This window comes from Dermochelys coriacea, chromosome 3 (genome assembly GCF_009764565.3).
Source record: "Dermochelys coriacea isolate rDerCor1 chromosome 3, rDerCor1.pri.v4, whole genome shotgun sequence".
Classification (NCBI taxonomy): Eukaryota; Metazoa; Chordata; order Testudines; family Dermochelyidae; genus Dermochelys; species Dermochelys coriacea.
In genome coordinates, this window is record NC_050070.1 from 146,735,366 (window position 1) to 146,756,368 (window position 21,003).

Consider the following 21,003-nt stretch of genomic DNA (forward strand, 5'->3'; position numbering starts at 1 on the left):
CTTTTCTTTTTGCAACTTCTTCTGTCTCCTCTTTGTTGCTTTTGGTGACATCTGCCCTAGCCCTTCTACTCTGTTGTACACTTGCTCACAAATCTCATGGGCATCTGTATCCTTCCCACTTCCCTTCTCGTGCTTCCTCTGGAATGTCCACTCTATCTCAAAGTTTTTGTTTTCTGCTATTGATGATCTCCTGCTCCTTCTGTAGCAATAGTGGGCAACCTCTGGCCCATCAGGGTAATCTGATAACGGGCCGTAAGATATTTTGCTAACTGCCCCCCACAGCTCCCAATGGTCGCGGTTTGCTGTTCCCAGCTAATGGGAGCTGCAGGAAGCAGCAGCCAGAATATCCCTACAGCCCATCACTTCCCACAACTCCCATTGGCCAGGAATGGCAAACCACGTCCACTGGGAGCTGCGGAAGGCTCTGCCTGTGGATGGTCAACATCAGCCAAATGTCTCGTGGCCCGCAATCAGATAACCCTGCTGGGCTGCACGTTACCCACCACTGGTTTAGAAGTTTAGCTATGTTTGTTTTTTAAAAAGAAATATCTGAAAACAAAATGAAATGCCAAAAAAAATTTTGGGTCAAAATATTTTATTCATAACAGAATAATTTCTTTAGTCTTTCATTTTGCTGGGGGGGCGGGGAAATTTCAGGTATAGTTTGAAATGAACCAGTTTTTTCCCAAAATTTTCAGTTCCTCCACCGAACTGAAAGATCAGTTATTTGCTCAGCTCTAGTTCTCTGTTGACCCAGGGCTCCTGGGGGAGCCTTTCTATTCCCTACAGCTCTCCACCTCGGTTAAACTACTTCGAGCTTTCACTGGCTCCTGTGACAGCGTTTCTTTTGGAAGGTTCTCCTCCTCCCCTTTTCCCATTACTTGTGAGGAGATCAGATTTACTTCTTGACTCTTGAACAACCTCCTGCTATCCAGTCCCACGTCTTGATCTGTGTGTCCAACGTCTTGCAGTTAAACGTAAATTTAGCATGATTGGAACGATCATCAGGATGTTATGAGGCTCTTGCTAACACCTGTGCCCAGCCTCTTCAGTCATTGACATTCTGTAAGATAAACTGTTATGTTCAGTGTCATATTTAAATCACTAATGTGATACAAGTTGCAGTCGGCATGATAAAAGGAACTAGGGTAAGCATGACTGAAGAATGGTGAGGGGGATGGGTGACAGAAACAGTCATTCTTATGTGGTTGTCAGTGGACAACTGAACTGAACCACTTAGAGTGGCAAAATGAAAGTATATGCTTGAGTTAATCTACAACTAGTGTTTAGATTGTAGTTGGACAGTATTTCCACAAGACACAGGATCTCCATCAAATACCAAAACTAGTATATTGACTTGCAAATAAGGCTATTCACAATATATGCCTTTTTGTAATTTGTCCTGGTCACTCACTAATGTTCAATATGACCATGTGTTTAGTATAAGGGGTTATACAAGATTAGACATGCAGGTTCAGTTTGAAGAACTTTTTCATTACTAAATAATAGTTGAGGTAACATTTGAATGTGCACTAACAGCAGTTTTGTCAGCAGACATTCTGTTTTTTATTTTGGGGGGGAGCAAAAGATGATCAAATGAGACATTACATTTAAATCTGTCAGTTAAATTTTTTCTTGTTTACAGAAAAATGTATTCATAAAATGTGAATGTAGTTCTAATTTGGCAAAGTGCATTATTGCCTCTGCTTTGCTTCATTTTGGCAATTTTAAAAAAGCTTTGTATTTGTCATCATTTTTCAAGTACTGATACTAGACCTAAGTAAAAATTTTAAAGGTAACTAAATGGCCTTAGAACCTAAGTCATGATGTCTTTTGGTAAGACTTAGAATCCTAAATCACGTAGGCAATTTTGAAAATTGAATCCTTGTACACTCTTTCACCGTGACTCGATGTATCAAAGCTGAGAATACCAAATTCAGGACAAACTGTTGAGAAATAGGGCAGACGCCTCAAAACTGGTAGTAATTCTCACATAAGATGTTCCAAGGAGGAGTAGAGGAGAGAGTAGTTCTTTAGTTCTTACAGAGGAGTAGTTCTTTAAGACCAATTTCATCAAATAAAATGTTCTTCTGACCCCAAAGGATCACACACCCAGGTCAATATATAACTCAGATCTTACCATTAATCACGCTGTTGCCAATCATTTAGTATCTAAAAGTTTATTTATAAAAACAAAAGGTGAGACTTAAAATTGGTTAAAGGAATCAAATACAATAAATGCAAAGTTGTTGGATCAGGCTTGTAGCAGGGATTAAATAAACTGCTGGCTTAAGTCAAGTCTCTGTTTGCTTCTAAATCATTGGAAGGTTCTCAGTACCTTGGTTAGAATGCTCCCATTAGTATAAATCCATAGTCCAGAGGCTGGAGCAGGAAAGAGGCAAAATGAAGATGCTTCCAGTGCCTTCTATAGCTTCTGCCCTGTGGAGGGAAATCCATGGTTTCAAACAAAGCCCTCAGCACAGCTAGTGGAAAATTACAGGTAGCAAGATGGTATTGGAGTCACATGGGAAGGTCACATGTCCATGCATGACTTCATTTAGTCATAGCAGGAAAGTCCATTATCACAGGAGTCTCCCATGGTCCATTGTGAGGTAAGTGCTCCTTGATGAGCCACTTAATTTGAGTAGTCCCTCCACAATGTGCAGGCTAAATATGTTGTGGGCATCACCCCTGGAACAAACATTTGAAATCCAGGTATAGAGCCAATACTCATAACTTCAAATACAAAAATGATACATGCATACAAATGCATAATCATATTCAGCAAATCATAACCTTTCCATAGACATCTTACATGGTACATTTTGTACAAGATTTGTTGCAATTATATAACTGGTCGCAACAATTATCTTCATGGTCATAGTTTAATCAGATAACGTCACATAACCAAAACAATGTTAGTTGTAAAAAGAAAAGGAGTACTTGTGGCACCTTAGAGACTAACAAATTTATTAGAGCATAAGCTTTCGTGAGCTACAGCTCACTTCATCGGATGCATTTGGTGGAAAAAACAGAGGAGAGATTTATATACACACACACACAGAGAACATGAAACAATGGGTTTATCATACACACTGTAAGGAGAGTGATCACTTAAGATAAGCCATCACCAACAGCAGGGGGGGGAAAGGAGGAAAACCTTCCATGGTGACAAGCAGGTAGGCTAATTCCAGCAGTTAACAAGAATATCAGAGGAACAGTGGGGGGTGGGGTGGGAGGGAGAAATACCATGGGGAAATAGATTTACTTTGTGTAATGACTCATCCATTCCCAGTCTCTATTCAAGCCTAAGTTAATTGTATCCAGTTTGCAAATTAATTCCAATTCAGCAGTCTCTCGTTGGAGTCTGTTTTTGAAGCTTTTTTGTTGAAGTATAGCCACTCTTAGGTCTGTGATCGAGTGACCAGAGAGATTGAAGTGTTCTCCAACTGGTTTTTGAATGTTATAATTCTTGACGTCTGATTTATGTCCATTCATTCTTTTGCGTAGAGACTGTCCAGTTTGGCCAATGTACATGGCAGAGGGGCATTGCTGGCACATGATGGCATATATCACATTGGTAGATGCGCAGGTGAACGAGCCTCTGATTGTGTGGCTGATGTGATTAGGCCCTATGATGGTATCCCCTGAATAGATATGTGGACAGAGTTGGCAACGGGCTTTGTTGCAAGGATAGGTTCCTGGGTTAGTGGTTCTGTTGTGTGGTGTGTGGTTGCTGGTGAGTATTTGCTTCAGACTGGGGGGCTGTCTGTAAGCAAGGACTGGTCTGTCTCCCAAGATCTGTGAGAGTGATGGGTCGTCCTTCAGGATAGGTTGTAGATCCTTGATGATGCGTTGGAGAAGTTTTAGTTGGGGGCTGAAGGTGATGGCTAGTGGCGTTCTGTTGTTTTCTTTGTTGGGCCTGTCCTGTAGTAGTTGACTTCTGGGTACTCTTCTAGCTCTGTCAATCTGTTTCTTCACTTCAGCAGATGGGTATTGTAGTTGTAGGAATGCATGATAGAGATCTTGTAGGTGTTTGTCTCTGTCTGAGGGGTTGGAGCAAATGCGGTTATATCGTAGAGCTTGGCTGTAGACAATGGATCGAGTGGTATGATCTGGATGAAAGCTAGAGGCATGTAGGTAGGAATAGCGGTCAGTAGGTTTCCGATATAGGGTGGTGTTTATGTGACCATCGCTTATTAGCACCGTAGTGTCCAGGAAGTGGATCTCTTGTGTGGACTGGTCCAGGCTGAGGTTGATGGTGGGATGGAAATTGTTGAAATCATGGTGGAATTCCTCAAGAGCTTCTTTTCCATGGGTCCAGATGATGAAGATGTCATCAATGTAGCGCAAGTAGAGTAGGGGCATTAGGGGATGAGAGCTGAGGAAGCGTTGTTCTAAGTCAGCCATAAAAATGTTGGCATACTGTGGGGCCATGCGGGTACCCATCGCAGTGCCGCTGATTTGAAGGTATACATTGTCACCAAATGTGAAATAGTTATGGGTCAGGACAAAGTCACAAATTTCAGCCACCAGGTTAGCCGTGACAGTATCGGGGATACTGTTCCTGACGGCTTGTAGTCCATCTTTGTGTGGAATGTTGGTGTAGAGGGCTTCTACATCCATAGTGGCTAGGATGGTGTTTTTAGGAAGATCACCAATGGACTGTAGTTTCCTCAGGAAGTCAGTGGTGTCTCGAAGATAGCTGGGAGTGCTGGTAACGAAGGGCCTGAGGAGGGAGTCTACATAGCCAGACAATCCTGCTGTCAGGGTGCCAATGCCTGAGATGATGGGGCGTCCAGGATTTCCAGGTTTATGGATCTTGGGTAGCAGATAGAATACCCCAGGTCGGGGCTCCAGGGGTGTGTCTGTGCGGATTTGTTCTTGTGCTTTTTCAGGGAGTTTCTTGAGCAAATGCTGTAGTTTCTTTTGGTAACTCTCAGTGGGATCAGAGGGTAATGGCTTGTAGAAAGTGGTGTTGGAGAGCTGCCTAGTAGCCTCTTGTCCATACTCCGACCTATTCATGATGACGACAGCACCTCCTTTGTCAGCCTTTTTGATTATGATGTCAGAGTTGTTTCTGAGGCTGTGGATGGCACTGTGTTCTGCATGGCTGAGGTTATGGGGTAAGCGATGCTGCTTTTCCACAATTTCAGCTCGTGCATGTCGGCGGAAGCAGTCTATGTAGAAATCCAGGCTGCTGTTTCGACCTTCAGGAGGAGTCCACCCAGAATCCTTCTTTTTGTAGTGTTGGCAGGAAGGTCTCTGTGGGTTAATATGTTGGTCAGAGGTGTGTTGGAAATATTCAATGTTAGTTGTGTTTCAACACGTCATGGAACACTAAAATCCAAACTATTGTCACTGAAATTAAAATATGAAAACAAGATTGCAAATCTTTTAAAATGTATACCCATTCAAACCATATGCCTCAATCAATTTTTAGGCAAAATGACAAACAAGAAACAAAGGAAAGGAAATCAAGCTAGTAGTACCAGTTAAACTGTATATCTGGTTATCAGTCAGGTTTCCTCTATTCTCCAGTCATCTTTTTTCATCTTCTTGGGCATCTGGTAAAACCCAGTTGGGTCTTCAGGTATGCTGATACCTTTCCTTTATCAGCAACAATGCAATGCAAGTAGAAATAATTGTAAAGTAGTTTAATTTATAAAATGTTTCAAGCCTATTGAATTAACTCTGGTTTTTTTCAGAGAAGTACTAGTGTTCTTTGAATCCACAAATGGAAGAGAATTTTCTAAGGCTTCAAGGGCAGCCTGTAGCCATGGTGTTTTTGTTAAAAAGGAAAAGAAGATAAAGGTGATGACAGAGAGCAGAATGGAAGTGACTTTTGTGGAGCTGTGGGAAAGAATATATATACTGAACTAGGGGGTGCAGGGATAGTTTGGATAGTGGAGGTGCTGAGCCTTGAACCAAACTGTAAACCCTGTATATGATGGAAACCACTTCAAGCCAGGGGGTTCAGCTGTTCCCCTAGCATCCCTAGTTCCAGCACCTATATCAAACTGTTTATTTACATGATTTAGGCTGTATTACAAACTTGTTTCTTTTACTAACTGTGTTAATGTTTTGTCCGTGAATAATGTTACTTAATAGTATCTCAAACTTCTGAAAACCAGGAAATGAAGAGTTACAGTACGTTCCTATCCAGTTTTACTCCTGAAGCTGGTAATAGTCTCTGGGGATTATCTGCATACATACCAGCTGCGTTCACTGTATTGTATGTAGCTGTATTGAATGATGGAGGTGTAGCGAAGCGAGGACTCACCAGAGTGGAGCCTCCTGCTGGTCATCTGGAAATTTAGCTCTTTTCAGACTTGGAGCGCCCCCTGCTGGCCGATGTCTCACCTGCCTCAGCTTCGTGTCCCGCCTGGACCCCGGTGCCCTTTAACTTCGGGGTTCTGCCTCAGCAGTACCCCACACTGTCTCCTTTCCCAGGGGAACCCCCAACCCTCTAAACCCACCTTGCCTCAGTGGTTACTGCCAGTCATCATCTAGCCCCTGCTCACTGGGGCAGACTGCAGTCTGTCATGGCCACTCATCGTTGGCAAGGGGTTAGGACCTGCTGCCTTTGCCTAGCCTCAGGCTGCCCCTCTGCAGCCCCAGGACCTTTTCATAGGCCTTCCTCAAGGCCTGCAGCCTGGGGGTTTACCAGGCTTGTGCTGTGCTGCTCCCAGGCAGCTAGCCCTTCCCACTCTAGGGCTAGAGTGAGACTCCCTTGAGCTCCTGGCTCACAGCCCTTTTATAGTGCCAGCTGTGGCCTAATAATAATAATAGTGCCAGCTGTGGCTGTTTCTCCAATCAGCCTAGCTTTTCCCAGCTGCAGCCCTCTTGAGGGCTGCTTTTATCCCCTGTTCTGCAGGAGTGGGGAAGCTACCCTGCTACAGAGGGATTAGTTGGAGCCATTTGGCAGAGCTGTGATTGTGATATGAGGTAATCTGAGAGGGGTGTGGGTGAGAGAGAGAGAGGAGTGTATGTGTATCTTGAGAGTTCCAGTATGATTCATTTCTGGTGCTGGTTTGTGGGAGTTGCATCAGTAGCAGGGCACAGAAGACATCTTGCCATGGGGATTATCAGCAGTAAGGTGGAACTGAGTATGGTCTGTGGGTGTAATGAAGGGAAAGTGAAAGTATAGATGGCATCGGGTGCATAAAGATGAAAGGGGTGCAGATGTGGTGGTCTTTCTGTGGATTAGGTTAAGTTTTTGAGTTTGGGTAGGTAAGGTATAGCTCCTGTAGGGTACAGTGCACAGGCAGTGTGTGAGGAAGTTCATTATGAGCATATTGAGGCATCATTCAAAGATTATAACGATTCAGTGGTTGTACACCTTAATTCTATATTTCCTTGTTTTCAGAAGTTTGAGTTTTGCAGAATTTAACATTCTGAAAGGGCATGAGATATCAGTGGGCAACAACCTTAACTCTGCATGAATCGGTTTTTTTAATCGTAAAGAGAAATGGTGTTAGTAGAAGTAAGTGCTTATTTAGGCAGTTGTATTCATCTTGAAGGTTTGCGGTTGAGATAATGTGGGCAGATAATTATAATAATACTGAGCTCTTACATAGCACTCTTCAGCAGTAGATCTCAGATCATTTTACTAAGGAGGAAAACATCCCCATTATACTGATAGGGAAAATGAGGCACAGAGAGTTGAAGTGATTTGGCGAGTGTCACTTGAAAGATCAATAGCAGAGCTGGGAATAGAGCCCAGATTTTCTGAGTCGTACTCTACTGTTCTTTCCACTTAGGCCATTAGGTTGTTCTGAGATTTCCAAGTGCTCCCTTGCACCTGATATACTTTGTTACAGTGGAATAGGGATAATGGTCATGCTTTGAAATGGTTGAAGTTGCTCCCAGGGCCGCTAACGGAAATCTCAGCATAATTTAGGCACCCAAAACTTGACAGTTTTATTTCATGGTGGTTTCAGTAACTTTGAGCGTCTGAAGAAGACCCAGCCTGCAAATCACCCACCTCCTCCACCATCCTCTAACATGTACCCTCCTTCTCAGTGATCAATCCCATTAACCATTTAGCATGTTAGGAGCCAGATTTGCACAAAAACAGTTGAATCTGTAAACTTTAAGAAAAACTGTTTGTTTTTTTCCCCCAGGGGGCTGTATCTTGGGAACCCCCCTGGTCAGTCCCCCTCAGAGTTACAGAGCCATATCCTGGCTTATGTTGGGTGTAGGGAGAGAGGCGCAGATACCCACAGGGACAGCCTCTCCTTGGATCCTGTCACATGAACAGAATGTGTAGAGAGGGGTTCAGAGTCACCCAGAAGGCAAGGACCCCCCCAGATTCTACATGGGGGGGAAGAAGGGCTAAGACATCCTGAGGGGTAGGGTCCCACAGAATCCAGCTCATGTGAGGGGGACTGAGAGAATGGCCCAGACCCTTTAGTAGGGCAAGGATCCTCCTGGATCCAATGTGGGAGCAGGGAAAGGAGGTTCAGACCTTCCCTAAGGACAGGGCCTCCTAGATGCCATATAGGGGAGCAGGAAGAGAGACTGAAATCTCAAAAGTCAGGAGATACTACTATCCCATGTAACCATAACTTTCTTTCAGTGTACTGTTAAATATATAATTGCCTAGTTTGTTTTAAAAACCCACTGAAATACCAGTATCTGGAATGATACTGAGTCATCAGTAAAGTTGGATTCACAGTATAGACTTCTACCGCTTGAGTTAATGGAGTAACTGATCTAAGTAGCAGGCTGTTAGTCTCTTTGTAGACCAGCCATTACAGGTGGGTGACAAGCAGGCTTTGTCAGTGGGTTTCATTATTTTCTAGACAGCAGAGAAATGTTGAGAGTCTGGAGTCTTTGCTTTCCAGCTTTTGGGAAAGGAGTGTGCAATACTGGTTAAAGACCTGTCTGTATCCACCCAGCTTGCCCTAGGAGCGCTCACAGCGCTCTTTGTCTTACTCCTCTACCCTCATAATCTTTTTCAGCCATTCACCTTCCCCTATCAAGTTTGTGTTTGTCTCCTTTCTAGCCCATTTCTTCCAGCTTGTATCTGCCTCACTTTCTTTGTTACCCCCTCAACCCCACATTTTTCCCTACCTCACCTTCCCAGCTTGTCTGTGCCCTCTGCCCCTCACCTCTCTGCATTCCAGTGAGGCCGCTTCCTCTTCCTGGGAACTAGCAGGGGTACTATTGAGGGTGCAGGATGTCTCCATGGCCCTAGCTGTATTAGGAAGAGTGGATGCAGGACGAGTCCTTCTCATATATTGCAGCCCTGAGCAGAAGCAGGTCTAATACAGAAGGAATCTTCAGAGAACATAGCTGCCAAACTCTACAAGTCTCTTCTGAACATTTATGAATTGCTGCTTTTTGGAGGCTTATAACTTGGCTAAATGTGGGTGGATTTTCATGGGGACAGCAAAAGGCACATCGCTGATACCAGAATGACCCCTCTTCCCTCAGCCAAATTGCAGGTCTCTGCTCCAAAGCATGTAGGCTTCAGAGCTTCTTAATGAAACAGTTTGTACAAATTTTTAAAAATTTTCCCTATCTCATTCTTGGAAATAGCTGAACTGTTTTTGCTGAAACTTAAAAATTAACCTGAGACAGACTCCAGCATGGGAAATTTCAGTTCAAACAGCTGAAATTTACAGAGTTTTAAGCTACTGAATACAGTTTTTAGTATGGAGAGACTTAGACAACATTAAAGCCAGGCATTGTTACCAGGTTCATCTATAGTTAGAGAGAGAGAGGGGTTGTTTTTTTAATTATCAGAGCCAAATAAACATTTAGTTTCACTACATTCTGCAGTACTAAAGAATTAAAAAAAAAAAAAGGGGCAAATAAAGTTTTAGTAAAATATACTGAACATACATTTGTCGTCATCTCTCTACCTATATTACTGCCTTGGTAGATCCCAGTACTGCTGTTAAACTTGGTTGATGTTAGCCAATCCTTATTTTTCTTGTGGCACATCAGCTGCAAGGGTAATAGCCTCCAGGCTTGTCAAAGCAGTACTGTGGAGCTTAAACATCCGGACAGTGTTTTACTGACATATGCAGTATGCTGATTTCTCTCTCCTTTTCAGAAGAGAAACCTGACTGCTCCAAGGCCCGCTGTGAGGTCCAGTTTTCTCCTCGCTGTCCAGAAGATTCCATTTTGATTGAAGGTTATGCTCCTCCAGGGGAATGCTGTCCACTTCCAAGCCGCTGTGTGTGCAACCCTGCAGGTTGCTTGAGGAAAGTTTGCCAGCCAGGCTACTTGAATATATTGGTTTCTAAAGCATCGGGGAAGCCAGGGGAGTGCTGTGATCTCTACGAATGTAAACCAGGTAAAAATGGGTGCCATTTTTTATGTTGAAATTTTCCCCGTCACCTATATCTAAGAAGCACAATGTATAATATAAATTTCCAGTACAGACTACACTGTAACCATTGTAAAATCTTCTGAATATCCTATTACAGGTATTATATCATCAATAACTGTGTACTGCACATCACTGGAACAACATCCATTTAAAACCCTCCACAACTTATTTAAACAAATATTTTTCTCGTCTGAGATAAACTTAAATGGGGGAAGGGGGCTATAAGAGAGGGTGGTGTATACTACCATAGATATTTTTGCAAAAACAACTTTTCTGATATTCAGAGTAAGCGTAACATATGCAACTTCCAAGAAGTTCCTTTCTTACTGGGAGGACTGCACTTACTATTTAATTAAGCAATCAATTTGCAGGCAGCTAGAAGAGAATAAGGTGATAAGTAACAGTCAGCATCGATTTGTCAAGAACAAATCATGTAAAACCAACCTAATAGCTGTCTTTGGCAGGGTAATAAGCCTTGTGAATGTGGGGAAGTGGTAGATGTGATGATCTTGACTTTAGTAAGGCTTTTGATACTGTCTCACATGACTTTCTCATAAACAAACTAGGGAAATACAACCTAGATGGAGCTACTATAAGGTGGGTGCATAACTTGGAAAACCATTCCCACAGAGTAGTTAGCAGTGGTTCACATTCATGCTGGAAGGGCAAATGGAGTGGGGTCCCACAGGAATCAGTTCTGAGTCCAATTCTGTTAAATATCAACAATGATTTAGATAATGGATAGAGAGTACACTTATAAAGTTTGCGGACAATACCAAGCTGGGAGGGGTTGCGAGAGTTTTGGGACATAAGATTAAAATTCAAAATGATCTGGACAAATGGAGAAATGGTCTGAAGTAAATAGGATGAAATTCAATAAGGACAAATGCAAAGTACTCCACTTAGGAAGGAAGGAACAATCAATTGCACACACAAAATGGGAAATGACTGCTTAGGAAGGGGTACTGCAGAAAGGGATCTGGGGGTCATTGATTACAAACTAACTATGAGTCAACTGTGTAACACTTGCGCAAAAAAAAAAAAAAAAAAAGCAAACATCAATCTGGGATGTATTAGCAGGAGTGTTTGTAAGCAAGACACAAGAAATAATTCTTCTGCTCTACTCCACATTGATTAGGCCTCAACTGGAGTATTGTGTCCAGTTCTGGGTGCCACATTTCAAGAAAGGTGTGGACAAATTGAAGAAAATCCAGAGAAAAGCAACAAAAAAGATATAAAGGTCTAGAAAACATGATCTATAAGAGAAGATGGTGGGGGGGGGGGAATGGGTTTGTTTAGTTTGGAGAAGAGAAGACTGAAAGGGGATATAAGTTTTCAAATACATAAAAGGTGGTTACAAGGAGAAGGGAGAAAAATTGTTCTCTTTAACCTCTGAGGATAGGACAAGAAGCAATGGACTTAAATTGCAGCAAGGGTGATTTAGGTTGGACATTAGGAAAAAATTCCTAACAGTCAGGGTGATTAAGCACTGGAATAAATTTCCTAGGGAGGTTGTGGAATCTCTATCATTGGAGATTTTTTAAGATAGTTTAGACAAACACGTGTCAGGGATGTTCTTATACTTAGTCCTGCCTTGAGTGTAAGGGTCTGGACTAGGTACCCTCTCGAGGTTGCTTTCAGTCCTACGAGTCTATGATTCTGTATATAGCAAGGGTAAGAAAGATACTTCCTAAGTGTGAAGATTTTCAGAGGCCATAAAATGAGGATCTGGCAAACTTAAAAGAAGTACACAGTCATTACATACGGGTCAAAGGAACACTCAGAGAGCTGGGCAACATGTTCAACCTTTGTCCATTTCCCACTTTATGTGAACACACAAATAACTCTCACTTGTGAGGTGCTACTCCCATTGAAATCAAAGGTGAAACTCTGCACCCTGCATCATCAGTACTTGGAATAGGCTCAACAGCCCTGGGGCTCGCTTCTAGTTTGTCCTATGTTCCTAAAGCTCATGCTTTAGGGTTTCAGCCAGCCACAGACAGGTTAGGAGGGGATTCCCTCCCTCCCTGCCTTGTATTCTGAGAGGGTTTGTTTTTAATGTAATTCCTCTGAATCATCAGGAGATGGCCATGGCTGCAGATGGGACATTGGAAAGGTGGGCCAGGGCTCTGAAGTGGCACTGTGCATTTTCTCTTGGGTGTGTGGCTGGCCAATTCTTGCTCACATGCTCGGGATCTATTTGATTGTCTTATGAGTGGTTGGGAAGAAATTTCCCCCCAGATCAGATTTGCAGTGAGCTCTGTGGGTTTTCGCCACCTTGTGCAGCAGGTGAGTGTGCGTCATTTGCTATGTAACCTTTTATTTTTATTTAAAGTAAGTTTAGTGATCTTGTATTACGATAGCTGTGGTTTCAGCTCTGGTGGCTACAATATCAAATTCAATAGAGTTATCTCTGCCTGTTGTTTCAAATCTAGAGCACATAGGAACACATGGAGGCCAAGGAAAGTAGCATATACAATCACAAGAACAAGTGCTAATATCTCATCAGTTTTATTAAAGTTACCAGCACAGTTATGAATATCACAGTATATATAAATCCTACATATAGCCACACACAAATTCTAGCTACGGTCATATTCACATCCTCCTAGATACTTTTAGGGTCTGATGGGTCTCTCATGGATTGGGCATCAGTGGATGGATAGTTCCTGCTGGAGTTTCCCGTAGGGAGCTGAGTTTTCCCAATCTGGGCACCCTCTTTTTATAATGTGATTTTTTTTAACTATACCTATGCACTGCAGATGTATAGGAAAGTGTCAACCCTCTTTTTCCTTATTGATCTGGTGACCACAAAACTTGAGGTACTCCGTTTTCTATAGGTTGTATATAGTTCCTTTTATTCTCATTAGCATTGATGCAAAACCTGTATCCTGTAGTTAAGGCAGGTGTTGGAGAGAAATGTGACTCTACAGCATTTTTGTCATCTAAAATTAATCTTTCTAATTTTTCATGATTTCACCTCTTGGTACATCTTTTCCCATAATCTTATGGTATAGGTTATTCTTTGGTCACTTACTTATGTCAGGTTTCAAAGTAGCAGCCGTGTTAGTCTGTATTCACAAAAAGAAAAGGAGTACTTGTGGCACCTTAGAGACTAACAAATTTATTAGAGGATAAGCTTTCGTGAGCTACAGCTCACTTATTTATTCATTTACTTATGTCAATATTTCTTATCTCTAAGGCCTAAAATAGCTAAGCTAAAATCTTATAGGCCTTTGCTTAGAGGTCATGCATTTCAGCCCTCCTTACTTGTATACCTAAAACATAATCATCCCTTCTAACTACTGATCAATCTCAGGCTTGGTCTACACTACAGAGTTAGGTTGATCTAACTTATGTCGACCTAACTATGTCAGTGTCTATACTAGAGTCTTGCTCCCGCTGATGCAAGTGCCCTACTACACCAGCATAACACCATTTCCACAAGAGATGTAGGGCTTATCTCGGTGTATTTAGGGCAACACAGTGTCCATGTAGACATTGCGTTACTTACTTTGGCTGTTGATTAAAATTCTTGTCAATTTCACAGCTCCAGTCTGGAGCTGTGAAATTGACAAGAAAGGCTAATAGGTTTCCTATGGTGAAACCTACACCTGGCTCACTGGGGCTGTCACCCCAAGGCAAGTGGGGGGCTCCAGCTAAAGCCTGGTTTCCTGATTCCCAGCTACTTGCTCCCAGCAGGCTGCTGACTTGGCTCTCCTCTCCTCGCTGGGAACACCACTACTGTCTGGGCTCCCTTTTCTGAGCCCAGCTGCTGGGCCCTGAGAGCCTGGGCTCCCAGCTCCTCCCAGAGCTGTCAGAGCGGGCCTGCTCTGAGCAGAGACAGTGGCAGAATGAAATTGGCAAGAATGTCAATTTCACTCTTGCTAGGCTCTGTGCTGTGAAATTGAGCTTGCGTGGGGCTCACAGCTGGGGCTGTCAACCCAGGGTGGATCGGGGGCTTCAACTGTGAGCCCCGCGTAGCTATCAGTGCCCCACATTCGGCTGTGAGTGCCCCACAATGCCCCACTTCAGTTGGTTTAAGTGCTTCTGGTGAGGATGCATTTCATAGGCAGGAGGAGGGTAGTGTAGACACCAACAGCCAATTAAATTACTGCATTGGCTGTAGGTTGACCTAAATTAAATTGACCTAATTTTGTAGTGTAAACAAGTTCTTATACTTCTATAATTCTACAATTTAACTCTCTTTAGCATACAGTGGTTATATAGAACATAGCATTATACAATAAATGAACAATACATTAAAATCATTGGCTAAAACTAGGATTATCTGGGTATATCTCACTTAATCATTTCCCTGCTAGTGCAGGGTTCTCGGGCATTGGTGTGCCTCGGGCCCTTCTGTTCTCTGCTGTTGCTCATAATAGTCTAGTCTTCTGTGCGTTGTAATACTTTGGTCTCATTTTAGTTGTTGGGTTATTGTGTGGGTGGTGGTGGTGGTCTCTGCTATAAAGGAGGTCGGATCAGATAATCTAGTGGTCTCTTGAGCCTTAAATTCTGACTCTGTCACTATTTGGCAGGGTGGGTGATCACAGAGGAAACTACTAGGTGGGGCCAAATAGATCAATACAAGACTTACGAACAGGGAAATGATCAAACCATTGTTGTGATATGTGGGCAAAATATATATTCAGTATAGGGCAGATACTTCATTTCTTCGTGGCTTACATGTGCTGATAAGTGATTGTGCATTTCAAATGGAAATTGTATGGGGCCTGTAGTTTGGGGATTTTCAGAGTGACCAGACATTAAAAGATTCTGGAAGTTACATTTACAGAAACAACACAATGTGCACTAACAGTCTATACAAAAACCAGTAGGAGATTTGGGGGTAAAAGTAGACCTCACTGTCACAAAGTCATCAGATCTGTTGTTGCTGTGCTATACTTGGTACACACATGCCTATATTGGTAGGATCAATGCTAGATCAGACCAGTGGTCCCTCTAGTCCAGTATCCTGTTGCTGACAGTGGCCAGTACCAGAAGCTGTGGAAGAAACCCCACAGGGGACATGTTTGTATTTTTTGTTTTGTTTTTTTTTTAAATGAGGGTATATCTTCCTTCTCATTTTTTTTCTTGTATTTAATATACTATAGTTTTTTTTTCATTGTCCCTATAAATGTCTAATCCTTTCTTGAATCCTAAGGTCTTGGCTTCAATACTGTCAAGTGGCAAAGAGTTTCCCAGGTTAATTACATGTTAAATAAAAAAGCAAATGTTTTCTTTTATTAATTTCAAATTTTTGCCTTTCAGTTTTATTGAATGTCCCCTTGTGAAGAGCCTGATTTTGTGTTCTGTATACTATTCATTATGTTGAATTTCTATTTTTATTAAGCTAATCTAGATTATCATAATGGTCCCTTCTGAGCTTAAAAAGTATGAATTGTCATTGTTTGTACTGGGGTAGAATGGCAAGAATAGCTTCCCATTGTGCTGGATACTGTACAGGCACATAAGAAGAGAGTCCCTAACCTAAAGAGCTTAAAACTTAAATAGACAAGGTGATAAAAGGGTCAAAGAAAGGAAGTAGTGTTATCCTTTTTCATAGAGGGGGAGCTGAGAAGGAGCAAAAGTGCTTTACCCAAAGTCGCACTCTGTGGTAGAGTCAGGAATTGAACCAAGATCTTTGGAGTCCAGCTCAAGGTGTTAACCACAGGACTATTCTCCTAGAGACTATCCCTTCACCTTTTATTTATCTTCTTTCTAAACAGTTTCACTGTACTCTGTATCTTTTTATACAGTAGCCTTTCTATGCCTATAATTTTTATCACTTATCTCTGAACTTCTGTTCCTTATAATGTACACTCCCCTGTATTTGTACCTCAGAAGTTCTCATTCAAGTGATTGTGTACATGTACATTCCATTGTAGATGCATATGCTCCCAATGCACTTGAGTCGGAAACTTTTGCCAGTAATGCCAATAGGCAACGTCCATGCTTTCCGTGTGTGTCAACCCAAAGGCATAAAAGGGGCTTCCCTCTCCATTCCTTTTCACCACCCATGGCAAGAGCTGGAGCTTCCCATAGCTGTTTAGCTTTGGTTTTCCAGTGTCTGCAAAGAGTTCATCTTACTGTATATGGTTTTTATTCTAGTTTATTTTTAGTATAGTTAGATTTAGTGGATTTAGCATAAAAAAATTCCCAGGGTTTAAGCAGTGTGCCACAGTCACTGTCATGGATAGACACACAAGCTGTTTGAATTGTCTAGATGAGGAGTAGGTTCAATTTGTACCTCTTTTCCTATCAGCACAAATAAATGAGGGATTTTCACCTCTAACTCTAACTTTTGGAGGAGGCAATGTGTCCCTCTTTAGAACTGGATCCCAATCACGAGAAGGCAGACTTTTTGTCCATGAAGAGCACCCGCCCCAGCTTCAAAGCCCAAATCGAGAATGAAACACCCCTCCTCATTGTCCCCGATAGCCATCTCAAAGCACTCCAAGCCATCCTCCTCCTCCTCCTCCTCAATCTCAGAAACGGTCAAAGTCCCATTCTTTGCATCACAAAGAAAGCTCTGTGATTTCAAGTTGAGGTCTGGTCACAGGCACCAATGCTCACCAGCCTCATCAGATGTGGCATTGTGGACTTCTGTTCCTCCAGGACCATCAAGAGTGGTGTCTTCATAATTACCGGGTCCTTCCTTTCCAGTACTGTCAACTCCACAGGCCTTCTGCGCAGTGAGAGACCTAGTGTGTCTGCCAGTACCAGACTTTTCTTTGTTACACCATCTAGCACTGATGGTGTTGGTCGCTGCATTGTTGATGATTCCAGCATGGCTTTCCCTAGCTTCTTTGTTTTGGACATTGATCAGCTCTCTCAACACCAACCTATCTGTTGGCATTTTAGCTGCCTTGCCCACTGCTGCTACCTCACTTGAATGCTTCTTTTATGTCAGTGACATTAGGGCAGTACCAGTTTTCTCCAACACTGAAACTCCAAACACCAACTGGAACTGCTCCTCCATTTACCGAGGAGAATTGTATCTCCTCTTCAGACTGACCATGAGAGACCAATTTCCCTTCCAGGTCTTTTAGATAATCTCACGGACCTCATTCCAGGGATACCAAATCTAAAAATCATGTCTGCCATTCTTACAAGGAATCCTCAGAATGGGGCCCTCCACTTTTGGCAGGTCAAAGGGTAGAATACTCCCCCAATGGCCTTTACCGGTCATCTTGGACTGACTGCTCTGAGATTTTCAAGATCTCCTAAAGTCCCAGTCTAGAAGGAGGTTGTCTTCATCCATAGCAGGGATCTTTAGGGAAGACTCTTCTACCATCCCACATCATCTTTGTCTCCCCTTTGTCTGTAGTCTCCAACAATGGGGGAACCTGTAGATGCGGCCCTTGCCATATTTCATAATCTTCTGATGAGTCTGAAATTAAAATCTCCTCCAGAAGAGTGTAAAGTGTTTCAAGACCTTATGAGAAGGGTTGCCACATTTCTGGGAGTGCAGGCGGAGTTTGTACAAGATAGGAAACACTTGAAACAAGTATTTTTGCCAGGATCATGAGTACGAGTTGAGCAATCCTGTCTTTTGCAAGATGTGTCTCACGCAGATCCCCCCAGCAATAGATCTATTTGCAACAGCTTGAAGTACAAAATGCTATCACTTCTGATGGAGGCGGGGACTCGGAACTCTTTGGGAGATGCCCACCTTATTCTTTGGCCTTGGTTTTGTCTGTATGTCTACTCTCCAATCCCATTGCTCTTCAGAGTCCTGAACAAGCTGAAACATGCGAAAGCAGTACTTGTCCTCATAGCTCCAACATGGCTGAGACAGGTATGGTTCCCAGACCTGATGTGTCTGAGGCCACCTCTTATCCCTTCTTTGGTGCCCGACCTTATGACACAGGGGTCAGGCAGACAATCTCACTCTTACACCTCTATTCATGGCTCCTTGATAGCTCTTAGACTTGAAGCAAGGTTGCTCTCTCAAGGTGCAGTCTGTGCTGCTAAAGAGTAGGAATCCCACCACAAGGAAAACATGCCTTCAAAAGTGGAAGGCTTTCCAGCTTTGATGCACACAGTGGTGTCGTCTCCTTTTGAGGCCCACTTCTCCATTGGACTTGATTATCTGTTAAATTTTGAAAAGCCCTACACTTATCATTCATCTCTGTTAAAGTCTACTTAACTGCTCCTACAGCCTTTCACCAATCAGCCCAAGGTCATCAGTTTTTACAAACACTACCACTAAAAGATTCTTAAAGGGAGTAACCAACCTCTTCCCTCATGTAAGACAACCCACTATACCTTGGCACCTTAATTTAGTTCAGTGCCTTGAGAAAACCGCCCTTTGAGCCCTTGGGGAGCTATTTCCTTCTTCGCTTATCCTACAAAACTGTGTTTTTCGTAGCCATGACTTCAGACAGAACAATAATTGAGTTGAGAGTGCTTGTAGCTGATCTATCTTACACTGTTCTACTGAGACAAAGTATCTCTTCATCCTCCATCTTACCTAAAGTCTCTTCAGATTTTCACCTCAACCAGGACATTCAACTTGCATTTTTTCACCCCAATCCTCAAGCTTCTTCAAGGGAAGAGGTCAGTATTAATACTCTAGACATAAGAGCCTTTGTCTTCTATCTCAATGGGACCAAACCCTTCAGATCCTCTCCTCAACTCTTAGTTCTTTCAGTTTCTCTGCAATGGAGACATTCTCTTTCCATACAAAGACTACCTAAATGGGTTTCAGGATGCATTTTAGCACATTAAGAAGCGCTGGGGTGCACCCTCTGCCTAGAGTGATGGCTCATTTCACCAGAGCTCAACTACTTATGTAGCACTGCTCAAAAATACACTTCTTTTAGACATTTGCAAGGCCACCACCTTGGTTGTTAATGCACACCTCTTTCATGGCATTATGCTGTCATTCATGCCTCCAAATCAGATGCTGCTGTTGGTGAGACTCTCCTAACCATTCTGAACTTCTCTCTTCAGGACCATCCTCCATAATTTGGGTACTGTTCAGGAGTCCTCTAACGTGGAACACCCTCAGGGACAATCATTTGAAGAAGTAACTCGCTTTCATGTACAGTAACTGTAGTTCTTTGAGATGTTTTGTCCCTGTGCATTCTCCACTATCCATTCTCCTTTCCCTCTGCTTCTGAGTTCTTGCCATTAGACTTTGTTGTTGAGAAGGAGCTGGAATGATTGTGGGTCTGCCTCTCCCTATATAACCTCAGTCCAAAACATGAGGGTGTGTAGAGCTCAGCCACAGGTCCATGGGCACTGCTGAAGAAAAATGTCTGGTTAAAGGTGCATGGGTGCACATGTGCCTAACATGGAGGACCCATCAGGACAGAACACCTTGAGAAATTCCTGTGGATGCTTCTGTCTGAGGGTTTAATGTCAGCAAGGAATCCAGGAGCACTCTTAAACTGTGGACTGACTTGACCAGTTGTGTTTGAGTATCTTCAGCTACAGGAGACTTCACTTTATATCTCCACATTTCTTAGTGTTTTCCTCTACCAACAAGCATAACGTCCATTTAACTCAGCTTTAGCTTCAAGCGACTCTTATTCAATCCATGAGCTGATCTTGGCAAAACACTGAACTCACTGGCTGACAGTTATGGTAATGTATATTTTGAAGGCTAGATAGAACTGAGTGTCATCTGCATACTGTTGGCACTTGTGCCTATTCATAGATTCATAGATACTAAGGTCAGAAGGGACCATTCTGATCATCTAGTCCGACCTCCTGCACAACACAGGCCACAGAATCTCACCCACCCACTCCTACGAAAAACCTCTCACCTATGTCTGAGCTACTGAAGTCCTCAAATCATGGTTTAAAGACTTCAAGGAGCAGAGAATCCTCCAGCAAGTGACCCGTGCCCCATGCTACAGAGGAAGGCGAAAAACCTCCAGGGCCTCTTCCAATCTGCCCTGGAGGAAAATTCCTTCCCAACCCCAAATATGGCAATCAGATGAACCCTGAGCATATGGGCAAGATTCACTAGCCAGATACCCAGCAAAGAATTCTCTGTAGTAACTCAGATCCCATCCCATCACAGGCCATTGGACCTATTTACCATGAATATTTAAAGATCAATTAATTGCCAAAATCATGTTATCCCACTGAGTCCATTAAGTGTCATGGCTGCAGCTGTCTGGTTTTCCTAGGGAGCTCCAAAATACCATGGAAAAACTCCCCTTCAATGGACTTGAATTTTTTTTTCAGTGTACAGACAAATTTCTTTATAATACCTTTAAGGACTCAAGGGACGCACTCAGGTTGCTCAGTATTTACATACCTGCAAATAAGAGTAAATGTAGTAGATCTCAAACCAGAGAGAGATCCGGACTGGTTTGGTTCTCTAACTATCATAGAAAGAAAGGCTGAGGTTTCAAAGGAAAAAAACTTCCTATCCATGCATGCTACCACCACCCAACCATCATTTGTGACCAACTATCAATTTTGATGGTTTAGTCGAGGGCCTAGAAGATGCCTGCTTTAGGAATCGTCAGCAGCAGTCTACCAACCTTCCACCCTTTGGAGATCAGTTATCCCATGGGAACAGATTGTCTGATAAATGGTTTCTGGAAGTTGTAACATCAGGTTACTCTGTCCATTTTACCTCTCTCCTTCCTCCAGGACCCATCTTGTATAGAAGGGCAGATGTAGGAAGTCAT

General features: G+C 42.8%; 1 protein-coding gene across 1 annotated transcript in view; it reads left to right on the forward strand.

Annotated features, from left to right (window-relative positions):
- CRIM1 (cysteine rich transmembrane BMP regulator 1) overlaps positions 1-21,003 on the forward strand; it is a 325,649-nt gene that overhangs the window by 118,722 nt on the left and 185,924 nt on the right. Inside the window, 1 exon segment of the mRNA XM_038396670.2 lies at positions 10,067-10,309. Coding sequence (XP_038252598.2) covers positions 10,067-10,309 — 243 coding nt within the window.